This window comes from Mirounga angustirostris, unplaced genomic scaffold (genome assembly GCF_029215605.1).
Source record: "Mirounga angustirostris isolate CCGP_5_RB_7025 unplaced genomic scaffold, mMirAng1.0.hap1 SCAF_1, whole genome shotgun sequence".
Lineage (NCBI taxonomy): Eukaryota > Metazoa > Chordata > Mammalia > Carnivora > Phocidae > Mirounga > Mirounga angustirostris.
The window spans coordinates 73,313,284-73,326,702 of record NW_026991709.1 but is presented as its reverse complement, the minus strand read 5'-3'; the positions used below and the strand labels follow the sequence as shown (position 1 = coordinate 73,326,702).

At 40.1% G+C, this 13,419-nt stretch overlaps 1 protein-coding gene across 1 annotated transcript in view; it reads right to left on the bottom strand.

The window, feature by feature from the left end:
- Positions 1-13,419, bottom strand: part of ATP13A4 (ATPase 13A4) — a 129,108-nt gene that overhangs the window by 29,401 nt on the left and 86,288 nt on the right. Inside the window, exons 14-18 of the mRNA XM_064575605.1 lie at positions 11,677-11,827; positions 9,603-9,689; positions 9,221-9,374; positions 8,013-8,124; positions 2,162-2,286 (exon numbers count right to left, since the gene is read on the bottom strand). Of these exons, the coding sequence (XP_064431675.1) occupies positions 2,162-2,286; positions 8,013-8,124; positions 9,221-9,374; positions 9,603-9,689; positions 11,677-11,827 (629 nt within the window). The remainder of the gene's footprint in view (positions 1-2,161; positions 2,287-8,012; positions 8,125-9,220; positions 9,375-9,602; positions 9,690-11,676; positions 11,828-13,419) is intronic.

Below are 13,419 nucleotides of genomic sequence, written 5' to 3'. Positions count from 1 at the left end.
GGTTTCTACCGAAGTACTTATGAGAATCTCCAGAAGAGCTAACCAGTGGGCAAGAGCCTCTCTACTCTGAGGCTGGAGCCCTGAGAGCTAAGAGGTGTCCTCCACATGCCTCAGCAGGGTACCAAGAGTTGGGCTGCTTTGCAACACAGGACCATTTTGCTACCCACCACCCCAGAAGTTCAACTGTTTGGGATATTCAGCCCAGGCCTGAGCCTCAATGACCTGACAGAGAAATATAACAACCTATTTAAGAAATCCCAGAAGCTGAACAGGAAAAGATCAGGCAGAACAACCAGAACACACGACAAGCAAAATAGAGTAGTTGCTGAAGATAGAGGAATCCTACATTAAAATGTTAAAAATAATGAGTGCACTTAAGAAAACTCAAATGTGCCCTCCTCTCCCTACCCACCATCACCATCAAAAAAAAAGGGGGGGGAGGTTTTAAGGGCCATTCTCACCCCAAAACATGATTTCAGAACTTAACATTTAAGAGGTGATTTGAGGGAAATAATGGTCATTTTTGGAACCTGAGTCTGTGGTTTGGAAAAACTGGATGCAAAAAAAAAAAAATCTTAAAGCACAAAGCAAAATTATAACAAATACAAGAATCACAAGAAAAAAGATAAGAGACTGAGAGGATAGATCCAGGAAGCGTATCATGTGAATAATAGAAATTCCAGAAGGGAAAAAGGAAGAGACAGAACAAATGCAATAATTAAAATGAACAATAGAAGAAATTTTCTTGACAGGAAGAAGATAGATTAAAAGTGCTCACTATGTTCCATACTGAATTAATGAAAAAAAAGACAAACATATAGACATACCCTAGTAGTATTTCTAAACTCCAAAATTAAAGGAAAGGATTATATACAGAAGAGAACAAATTACCTACAGTGGACTGTCATTAGAACTGTAATAACACCTAGAGATCATTAAGGAAAAAAAAAGGACTATAACCCCCAAGTCCTATACCCAGACAAGAAATCATTCACCTGTCAGAGCAAAGAAAGATATCTGGTATATGTAAGAAATCAGAGAGCATATCACCCTTCCATCCTATCCAAGGACAACTCTTGAGAAAAAAAAATTTAACCAGGCAAGCCAAGAAACAGAACAGAAATCCTATGTGAGGGCAGAAGCGAAGAGGTGGGGTACAGAATGATGTGTTCTTATTTAATACTAAGGATAGACTGTGAGAATGTGTCAAATAAGTGTTGAAAGATTTTTGAAACAGAAGGGTCATAATGTAAAGGGAATTCTAAGTAGTAAATTAACTCAGCAATACCTAGAAGTTGGATTGAAGGACTAAAAAGGGAGAGGGTAAAAGTGACCCCAAAGTCTCTTGGATTGTGGGTTTAGAATGGGGGATAGAGAGGTACAGAGGAGAAAGTAGAAGCATCCTAGAGTTCCCTGCAGTGACACTGGGTTCGGGGGAAGTGGCTGGGGAATATGGGTTCCGGTGGGGAAGTATTGTGTCTTGGCGACACAATTATCAGAGTTAAATGCATCTGACTTAAAAGCAGGGAAAGAAAGGCACGCACTCAAATAAATGAATGCATTAAGAAATCATCTATTCCACTCAGAAGCATTCATTAAGAAATTCCCCACACTTCTCTTGCATGATCCTTTCTCACCACTTTCCTGTTTGTGTGATTTCGGGTTTGAGAGAAATAAGGGGATAGCATTTTTTTACCACCAGAATCATAAGTCTCAATATTGGTGGGCCTTCAGTGTAGTTTGCAGACCATGCTGACTAAGCATTTCTCTTCCTCTAACATTTAACAACAAAAATCATCATCTTTGCATGGCTCACATCTTCTTATCAGGCAGGTATTATTTCAAATGGCCCCTCTCCAAAAGGACACCACATATAAATTAGCTGGTCAAACATACTTTATCACATCACCCTGTTTTGTTTCATGTACCTCATAACTCTTATTGCTAGCTGCTTATTTGATCAATTGATTGATTTTCTATCTCACCCCACCTGAATAGAAACTTGGTGAGAGCAGTAACTTTGCCTTTTCTTTTGCTAATCTCCAATACCTAGAATGGTGTCCAACCCACAGTAGGTAGTCAACAATCTTTGGGAAATGAGTGAATCTTGTCTATTTCCACATCAAATTCTTTCTGTTTTCACGTACACTTTGTTCTATACCTGTGACCATTACAGTTCTTATCCGGGCTGAGATGAGCTCTTCCAGAACAGGTTTTGTCTCGTCCTTCAACCGATTCTCCAAGATTAGCAATCCCAGAAATATCAGGTCTGATTCTACTTTGTCCCTGGAAATATATACATATAATTGAGCAGAAAGAGCACATTATGGTCTTTCTTAGGGGAAGAAAAACAAAAACAAAGGCAAATATGTTCCTTATCAGAGTGGTCCCCACTCACTCACTTAAGCACCATTCCTTAACCACTGAATACATGCCAGGAAATACCCAGAAAGAAGACAGGACGGCTCCTCAAAAAGTTGAAAATAGAGCTACCATACGATCCAGCAATTGCACTACTGGGTATTTACCCCAAAGATACAAAAGTAGGGATACGAAAGGGTACGTGCACCCCGATGTTTATAGCAGCAATGTCCACAATAGCCAAACTGTGGAAAGAGCCAAGATGTCCATCGACAGATGAATGGATAAAGAAGAGGTGGTATATATATACAATGGAATATTATGCAGCCATCAAAAAGAATGAGATCTTGCCATTTGCAACGATGTGGATGGAACTGGAGGGTATTATACTGAGTGAAATAAGTCAAACAGAGAAAGACATGTATCATATGACCTTACTTATATGAGGAATTCTTAATCTCAGGAAACAAACTGAGGATTGCTGGAGTGGGGGGTGGGGTGGGAGGGATGGGGTGATTGGGTGATGGACACTGGGGAGGGTGTGTGCTCTGGTGAGCACTGTGAATTGTGTGAGACTGTTGAATCTCAGATCTGTAACTTTGAAACAAATAATGCAATATATGTTAAGAAAAAAAAAAGAAGATAGCAGGAGGGGAAGAATGAAGGGGGGGAAATCGGAGGGGTAGACGAACCATGAGAGACGATGGACTCTGAAAAACAAACTGAGGGTTCTAGAGGGGAGGGGGTGGGAGGATGGGTTAGCCTGGTGATGGGTATTGAAGAGGGCACATTCTGCATGGAGCACTGGGTGTTATGCACAAACAATGAATCATGGAACACTACATCTAAAACTAATGATGTAATGTATGGGGATTAACTTAACAATAAAAAAATTTAAAAAATTAAGAAAAACTAGAAAAAAAAAAGACAGGACGGGACATGAAGGACACTGAGACATTTACTCTGACTGAATCAGTTGGAAGAGCGAATATTTATTAAGCAAAAGATTTGCTTTTTTATTTTTAAAGATTCTATTTATTTGAGAGAGAGAAGCAGAGGGAGAAGCTCAGAAGCTCCCTGCTGAGCCTGATGCTCCATCACAGGACCCCAGGACCACGACCTGAGCCAAAGGCAGACGCTTAACCGACTGAGCCACCCAGGCACCCCAAGCAAAAGATTTGTTTTAACTTTCATAGAGAATGAATTAAATGACCCAAAGTCTTCTTTCTGCTGTAGCTAATCTGATTTCCAGCACCTCACCTGTTAGCAACCACCAGAGAGGAGTTCCAGCTCTGGTAGAGAACATCATGAAAAGTAAGTGAGGCTCAAGAACAACAAAATACCAGTTTCTCCAGAATCCAAACCTATAAGCAATACTACTTTAGCCCCAGGAGATATGAGGCTCAAAAAACAGCCCCTCTTTTAAAGCCAAGCTCCTCCCTTCACTTACTCTGTCAGCAGGCAGCATTGCTCTTCTGCATAAAGTGTAAATGTTTCTGCAAGGAAGTGGGGCCTCTGAGGCTCCCATTCACCACAAGAACATTACCATGACATTCCACAGGATTAAGTGCAGGGGAGTACTTTTGGGGCTGAGGACCCCAAAATTCTGCCATGATTCATTTATCTGAGACCCAGACACCTCTAGCAGACAAAAGAGCAAGACACCAGTATTGCCTAATTCTGGCTGAAATACGGATGAAAGCAGCACCCAGGAAAGCATCTGGCCTTGCTTGCCATGGGTCTCTCAGTGCTGGGCCTCGTGTCAGCCAGGGGCAGGGACTTGAGTTAGCCATGCTCCAAGGACACTGCTAACACCTCCACCAGAGTGTCTGGAAGGAGGTGGGCATAGTTTGCACTACTCGCCCCAGGAACTCCCCATTCTTCTGAACCTGGCACTAAGTCTGCACAATCTGGTTCAAACTATCTTTCGAGCTTTCTCTATCACTAAATTCTTCAACTCCCCTAACTTCCAGATGAGGTGAACTAGCCACCATGCTATGGTCTGTACTCAACCATCTCAAAACATTTGCTCTGGACTGCCGTAAGACATTCTTTCTTATTTCATGGAAAAGGTTATAAGTTCCCCCATGATCTACCATTTAAACTTCCTATTTACATTTTGAGGGCCAATTCACATGTACCTCCCAATAAAAACCTCTCCAGGTAGAAATAATTGCTCCTTCAGCATCTTACCTCTACCTCAGAGTAGCATGCATTTTATTTGTTCATTTATCACTCACCATTCTTCTCTGTCTGATCTGTCTCAACAACTCGAGGGCAAGCCTGCCTGGTTTAGCAACAGGCTCAACAACATGCACATGGTGCCCAACACCAAGGAAGTGCTCAGCCAGGGTACCCTTAGTTGAAGTGCTCTGGTGTCTGATGGGACCATTTGTTTGACAGGCAGCCTAGGAAAATTTATTTCCTCTTTCAGAAATTCTGCTGCCAAAAGGTTCTCATGGAAAGCAAAGCCAGTCAGTCTGTCAAGTGATTGACCATTTACTAAATATTTAAATAGGTGAAAGGAACAGGACTAAGGAAAAAGGGGAGAGAATATGCAGAAACTACAGTAACCCCTAACTCCAGAGATTTCATGTTTAACCAGCAGGACAGCATTAGACTTGACCACCTCAGTTGTATGGAAGACTGGGAAAATTACCATGATGTACAAATAATGGTCCTATGGAGTCAGAGAGGAAGATGTAATCATTTTTGGGTGGAGTGACTGGAGAAACTTTCCTGGACAGAAGATATTTGAGCTGTTCTTTGAACAATAACTTACTTCATCCCTGATTGAGGTCCTCCAATCTTTCTAAATATCTAAAGCCTTTCTAGGCTTGTATCCAAGCCTCAGGCTTTAGATATTTTCAGAGATGATATTACATAAGCCAACCACAAGGCACCAGACTGGGTCAAGAAAATGGCCACAGGGTCTACCATCTGACATAATCTGCAGCCTACCTTGGCACTCCTATTTCTGGCTCCTCTGGCACATGGTGTTCATAGGGTTCAATATACAATAATCAAGAGACTATACTTCTAATCTCAGATTTGCCACTATCTTGCTGTATGACCATGGGCAAATCACTTTCTTTGTCTGGTAATCTATTTCTTATTTTGTAAAAGAAGGTGGTAAAACTAATCTTCAAGATCTCTTCTAGCTCTAACACTACATGATTCTTCTTTTCATGAGTTTCAATATGAACCAAGAAGTAAAGAGAAGTGGTCTCTTGAGGGATCTCAAGCTTTGCAACTTGGAATAGTGAGCTCTCTTTTCCTGCCTCCTGCACAGACATTATACCTCCTCCTGAAACATCCAAAAATAATAAAGAATGGAGAATATGATACGAAGGAAGCATTGTCATCCACGAGATTAAACTTCATGTTCTTAAAATCCATGCAATTTTTAAAGGTTGAAATATGCAAAAACTGGGCCAAGAACACTCAAAGAAATTATGACATCAGTGCTGGAACCACTCTGAGTAAACACACACACATATACACACATATACACTCGCACACACATCCCCCCAAGAAAGAAAGAATGTTCTGCTCCAATTAGGGATTAGCAAAGGCTAGGTAAATTAGCTTAGCTAGGAATAGATGTAGAGGAGAGGCAAATTGACAACCTAAGATTAGATCCTATTAGATCCTACAAGTGTTTAGATCTTACCAGACTGAAAAGTTGGAATTTCAATGCTGTTAGCCGGGGCATGTACGCTCCTGTGTGCCACAGCCCTCACCATTCCCTATTGCTTATGTGCCTTCACCGTTAGTGTTTTGTTATCTGCACCAGCCCCAAGGCCATGATTTTGAAACTTGTAGATGTGCAAATATTTTATTATAATAATCAGAAGTAGCAGCCTAGTAGCCAGAATCTTGATATATATCTGTCAACGGATTCTCAGGAAACAAAGTTAGATTCCCAATTCTGCGACACCCTGGACCCAAGTTTTCTTTTCTTTAAAATGTGAGATCCAATCTCAAAGTTCACTTTTAGCTCTCTGACTTGAGTAACTTGAATGGCCTGCATCGATTAAATTACAACAAATAACCAGAGTTGTAATAGCCAAAGTTTTAAGGGTCAATCTAAGCTGGCCACAGGAATCCAATACTCAGTGATTTTCAGTGAGCTACTTCCCTCTCTGCCCATTCACAAAGTGACCGAGTTAGGGCATTTGGGTGGTTCTCAACAGGAGTGCTACTGCTGCTGGAGGACATTTTGGAAATGCACAGTGAAGAATTCCCCTGCATCCCACATGCCTTTTGAATATTTTACAGGACATTCATGAGCATTAAAAAATCATTTATACTTTCCTAAGCCAGTATAGGCTTATACTGTTTATAATGTACCATTATTATACTATATAGTACACTGTATTATTATAATACACCTAAGACTACTAATATTATATTAAACAAATATAAATTTCTTACACTTCCCCTTGCTGTATTTTACATATAAACACAAGTATTTTTGCACATTTTTGATATTCTGTTGAATTTTTCAAGAATGCAACTACCATGTAAATTGAAAAGAGATTGTACTGTTTTATTCAGTTTAACCAAGAGTTTGTAACCATTTCAGAGTCATCTCACTGACCACAGGACTGCTGGTGGTATTTGAGACTTCAATATGTAAACACACATGTATCAGTCTGCACCCACCGCACCCCCCCCACCGTGATTCTACACACAGGTGCAAGCAACATATCGCTTCAGTTTGATTTCGCTTCAGTTTGATTTCATGGAGTCAGCTGAGCAAATACCGAATTATTACTTTTTGTCATGAATTGTATTTTTGCTTCTATTTTTACTATATAAGACGGCGTTATACTTATTTTTTACAGAGAGTGTGTGCAGATCATATTACATATGAATTTTTTATCTTAAAGGAAATGGTACAAAATATAATTACAGTAATCTGAATCTGACAGGGTTGAACACAATTATGTTAGACCTCCTGAACTTAAAATCCAAAATAACAAAATAAGCCTTGATTATCTCCACAGCAGTGTTACCCACAGAAGCTGACACAGAGTATTGGACATGGCAGTGAAGGCAAAATAAACACAGTAATCTCTAACTCGTGGAAAATAAAACAACAAATTTGAACTAATAAATACTCCAGTCCATTTTAGCTTGTAAGCACCTTTTTTACATATCAAAACTTTCTCTAGAACAGCTCCTCTAAAGCTTTTCTTGCTACCTGGATTATGCGTTAAATCTAAGCTCTACTTATTTGTTTCATTAAGTTGAGTATTTATTGAGAATTTTTTTCAGACAAATGTTATGTTTTCTAACTCTCAACCAATGCCCTAACTCTAAAAAAAAATTAGCTACTTGTATCTGGTACAAAATGAGGTCATAACCATAATTTCAAACTCTCTGAAACACTGGTTATATTCATATCTGTTTTCACAAAGCTGTACAATTATGTCATATTTTATAGTTTATACAGCTATTTCTCATAAATTCTCCCAGTGTTCATTTCAGCTTTGTGACTGAAGCAAGACAGGGATGACTCTATCCCTGCTTACCAAGTTCAGAGACACTTTATGCACACAATTCCAGCAAGCTATGTTGCTCAGTCCACGGCCCAGTCCACTGCCCAGCAAACCATCCTGCCTTATCAAATCCTCCCCACGTACCTTGTCAAGGCAGTGCTGTGATGATCCATTTCCAGCTTCTTGTAGGCCAGTGCTATGACCCGGAAGCCCTGTGTTGTATAACTCTGAAGTTCGCTAACAAAACTAGTTGGTACTGTTCAGAAAATAATGCAAGATTAGTACGCAACATTTACTCAGCCAGTACTGGTGGAGAAATTCTCTACAAACAGATGCAACTCTTTCCCAAGAAAACACTTCTAAAAAGATACGCTAACAAGTCAGTGGGAACCTTAAACATAATTACATTGTCAAGATTGACCTCTTGGGATCCAGTGAAACTGAAATGAGAATAAAGCATTCAAGAAAAGAAAAGAAAAGAAAGGAGAAAAGAAGAGAAAAAAGAAAAGAGAGGAGAGGAGAGGAGGAAAGAAGGAAGGAGGGAAGGAAGGAAGGAAGGAAGGAAGGAAGGAAGGAAGGAAGGAAGGAAGGAAGGAAGGAAGGAAAGAAGCAAGGAAGGAAGGAAGCAAGCAAGCAATTGCAATGTGCCATGGAAACACTTCGAGGGGTTTATACCAAACCGGCAGAAAGTGGGTAGATGAAGGAGGAAGAAAGGCATTTTGGCCAAGGGAGCATCATATGCGCAGATATGGAGACACAAGACAGCGAGACAGTGAATTCAGTTCAAGGAAGCACAAGAAGTAAGGATAGGAGTGGTAAGGCATATCTGGAAAGTATGATAGGAGTCAGATCATGAAGGACTTATATATGATCCTAAAGGAGTATGAGACTATCCTGGAGCCTGTGGGAAGCAACGGAAAGAATAAAAGAAAGAAAGTAACAACATGGTTATACTATGTGGTGGAAAAACCAATGTGGTCACAGTATAAAAGGTGAATCAGAGTAGGAGAGACTAGGGGCTGGAGGTTGATTCGCCAGATACTGAAGTGATCCAGTGGAGGGATGAGGGCCTAAGTTGATGTAGTGACAGGGCCATGGATTAGCAATTGATAAAACAGAGGTTCTGAAAGAGAGGGAAGAATCAGGGACAAATCCTAAACTAGGGGTAGTACCATTCACCAAGATGGAAAATACAGGAAGTAAGAAAGGTAAGTATTGAGTTTGGGATGCCAGCTGAGTCGCCACATTAGCAATGACCAGTAGGCAATTAGATTCATAGATCTAGTGCTGATGGGACACATTTGGGCTGGAAATACAGATTTGTCAGTTGTATTACACGTCTATTCACTTACCTGTCTCAGGTTGGCAAAAACTGGCCACCCTTTCTGGTGCACCTTTCATGAATGCCAGCCGGTCACCCCCCATCTCTTGGGCAATGACTGTCATCCTCTGCAATGCTGATGAGAATGGGAACTGACGCAGGATAGCAATTCCTTCCACTGGGACCTGGTTGAGGGATGAGGAATGGAGAGGGACATACCAACAGAGCTCCTAGCTATTAGGAATTAATTACTCCTCCCTCAATCCTTATTTTAGCAAATACAGGAAGCAAAGTCTTAGCAATTTTCACATATGGAATTCAAAGAAGACACATCTGTGTCCTTTCAAAATTGTAGGCCTGAGACCTTCCCTTTGAGTTTGAGCATTGTGGGGCAGAGAGTAGGCAAGGCTTACCTGGCTGGCTGTTTTGCAGGGCTTAACTACCATGGCATGTGCCGGCACTCCCTTGGTGTGGAAATCGTCCCCAGAAAGAGCCATCTCCTATTTCACAAATGAGATATTTCATTGTAGAGATTTATTTATTTATTGTTCATCTACTAATACCAGGCTCAAACACGCCCCTTGAGAAAATCCTCAGACCACTTCAGTGTTTTCTCGGTGTCTCCTCCCTCAGCTAGATGGAGGTGAACCAGACTTATTTCACCACAGGGGGGAAAAAAGTGCATTGGAAATGCAGCAGAACTTGAAGGGAAGATAATTCTGAATTATTCATGCAATTTATCCTGCTTTCTCTGTTGGAATGTGCTGCATAAAGTTCATTCTCCACTTCTGAAGAGCTTAACTTGAAAATAGTGAGAATGAAGAGCCAGAATTGTGTGTGAGGGTCTTTGTTTTCCTGGAGTTTGAGGCTGTTTCTGCCCTTCCCTCTCTGTCTAATTTGAATCGATAGTCCTCAGGGCCAGGCAGGGCAGGGACTGTGATGTACAAGGCTAGTGTTCAGTAAACACTCAGTAATTGCTGAAATAATAACCCTAAATTATAGTCAAAACAACCTTTTACCCAAAGATGTCAAAATGCTTTTTAATCATATCATCCAGCAGCTGAAAAAAATCTCAGGGAAGAAATTTTAGTTCCTACTTAAAGATACAGAAACAGTAACCCAGGAAGGATGGGGGACTGGCAAAGTTACACCAGCCTACTACAGAACCATGCCCCACTAGAGCTGGAAGGACTCTAGAGATTGTCTCCTTCAGCGGGGCTAACACATGTTTCATAGGGGTCTAGAGCTGAAACAGGATGTAGTGGGGGGAGGCGGGCTTGTGGCTAAGTAGGTGGAGGGCATTTCCTGCACTTCACACGGTACTCCCCGTCTTCTATCTCAACCACAGCAACTCCAACTGTTGTTTTTTTTTTTATAGAATGCTTCTGAATAAGGTTTTCTTTTTTTTTCCAAGAAGACAGATGCGTTTTTCTTTTCTTTTTTATTTTTTTTTATTATGTTCAGTTATCCACCATATAGTACATCATGTTGTGATGAGCACTGGGTGTTATACGCAACTATGCAAATAAGGTTTCCTTTTAAGAAAAGAGTCCAGCTTGGTTGCTTTGTTTTGTTTTGTTTTATTTGTTTGTTTTGTAGGAACTCTGCTGATCTAATTCAGTCCCGTCATTTTAAGGTCATGAGAGCCGAAGCCCCAGCAAGAGAGCTGACTTCACAGGACCGAGCAGTCAGAACAGAGCCAAAACCAGAACTGGGAAGTCCTGAACTACACCATTTGTTCTTAAATCTGCTTCAGTCTCAACAAAAGTTCTTTCATGGTTTCCCTTTCTATTGTTTCTAGCTTTAGAAACAAAATCAATATCCAAGGACTAGGAATAAAACTTTTGGTAACAATGAGTTATCCTAAGCACAGGAGACAGTGCTGTTTCCTAATCCCCATGTTCTTTTTTTTTTTTTTTAAATTTTGTTTATTTATTTGTCAGAGAGAGAGAAAGAGCACACAAGCAGGGAGAGCAGCAAGCAGAGGGAGAAGCAGGTTTCCCGCTGAGCAAGGAGCCTGATGTGGGACTCCATCTCCAGACCCTGGGATCATGACCTGAGCTGAAGGCAGATGCTTAACCAACTGAGCCACCCAGGCGTCCCCTAATCCCCATGTTCTAGAAAAATTTTAAATCAGACATTGCTCAAGAGTTGGAAAATAATTACACAGTAATTATATTGTCTCGAGTTGGAAGATTTATATAATAATCATAATTACATTAATCCTATTAACCCGTAATATGCCAAGCACATTACCAGGGATTTTTTTTTAGCATCATTCCATTTAATGCTCACAATAACCCTACAATGGAGATACTATTATTAGTCGCATTGTACAGATGTACAGGCTTAGATTAGTTTGCCTGTCACTACTACATGCAACTCTTTATTGTAAACCTCACATTTGTAAGCACTGAATAACTATGAAATCCATGTGGTCCTGACACTGAAGATGCTTCTGAGCTTTGCTGAAGAGCAGGGTCTTACCCAGGTGGTAGATTCAAACATCTTGAGATCCAGAGGATCTCCCTGGATGGTCCCATCGAGAAGAATCAGAGAGTGGCAGGTGGCCATGGCTGCACACAGCGGGCCCCATGGCAAAGACCTGCCCGAGGCAAAGCTGTGGATCTCCTGGAAGCTAAAGGAGAAAAGAAAAGGGGCTTCGGTCCTCTCCCTCCATGCCAAAATGGAGCTTCTGGAAGTAAATATCCATTTAAAAATTAATTTAGCATGGCTTGTTACATTAGTACTCATTCTCTAATCCCCCCCACCAGATCACTACTGTTCCGTTTAGTCATCATCCTTCCATAAGTTCAGCAAGTGTGGGAAAGGTCTTGAGCTTCTTTCAAGATCTTTCTTTTTATTTGTCATAGTTTGTCTTCAAATGCGGTCTCAGGTTATTATTTCTCATGAAATATGGCCTTAGGTTGCTCTAGCCTTTTCTTTCTGAAAGCAACCACATCACAGTGTTAGCTCATAATTCATCCATATTTCTTCCTGGCTTCCTCATTCAAGCTTCCTTACAAGTTCAAAAACCTCTTGGCTGACTACTGACTCTGTTGATTGTATCTATTATTACATATCAAAAGTTCAATTTGTCTTAGTGGTTTTCAGTATAACCCCCAGTATTTCGGTAAACATTAAGCAATCACCAGCAGTGTGATTCACACAGAAGCTTAAGCTCACACTGAAAAGCCAATACAGATCGGGGGGCGGGGGGAAGAAAATCTTATTTTTAAGATGGCACACACACTCTCATCACTATGTAATTCTGAATATGTAATTCTGAGTTCCTGAGGATTGGGCCAAACCCTCGTTTGCACAACAAATAAATAGAACTCTCTCTCATCCTTGTCCTTGTATTCTTATTTGAACGTTTATGATTGATCCCACTCAAATAGCCCAGGTAGCCTTCTGATGGTTCTGGAAGTATCGGGCATATTGGGCAGGGCTTTTGGGAAAAGATAAGAAGTATTAAAGATGAGTTTACCTTTTACAAGAAGATATTTAATAGCCTATAAGTCAGATGCTTCTTACCTAGTATTGAATCAGGTTTTTCCGATGTTATTAATTAAATTTATCAATTTTTTTTCAAATTTTAAATTTCCCTTTTAGTCATTTAAAACCAACTTTGACCTTTCTGAGGGAAGGAAGGAAGGAAAAGAGGAAGAAAGAGTGGCAGGCCTAATTAATCAATCAATAACCTAAACATTATATCAATTGTTTTTATTTAAATTTGACAAGCTACTTTTAGAAGTAGAAAGTTTTTCGAATAAGATGATGTCAGTTCAGTAAGCAGAAAAGCATTCAAAAGATGGAACATAGTGAGTTCATTTTAATAAAACAAACATTTGCTGTGCATGTACTCTGTGTAGCTGGTATAATGCCACAGCATGAGGAGCACAAATGTAAATAAGAAACACACTGCTCTCAGGATGCTCTCATATTTGAATAAATGCATACACTTATTGTAGAAGCTGAAGTAGAAACATACTAGGTAACAGGAAGACCAGGTATATACCTAAATCCATCTTTGAGAGAAAATGGAAAGAACTTTAGAACGTTTAATACTTAGAAGAGGCTTCTTCTGTGGACTAAAGTGACTAGAAGCACCAAGATTTATATTTTTTAACCCAGGAAAGAGACTTGTTTATAAATAACATTTTAATATGAAAATGTATTAAACACATGTAATTAAAATCTTTTATGGATAAATTCTATGTCATCTGC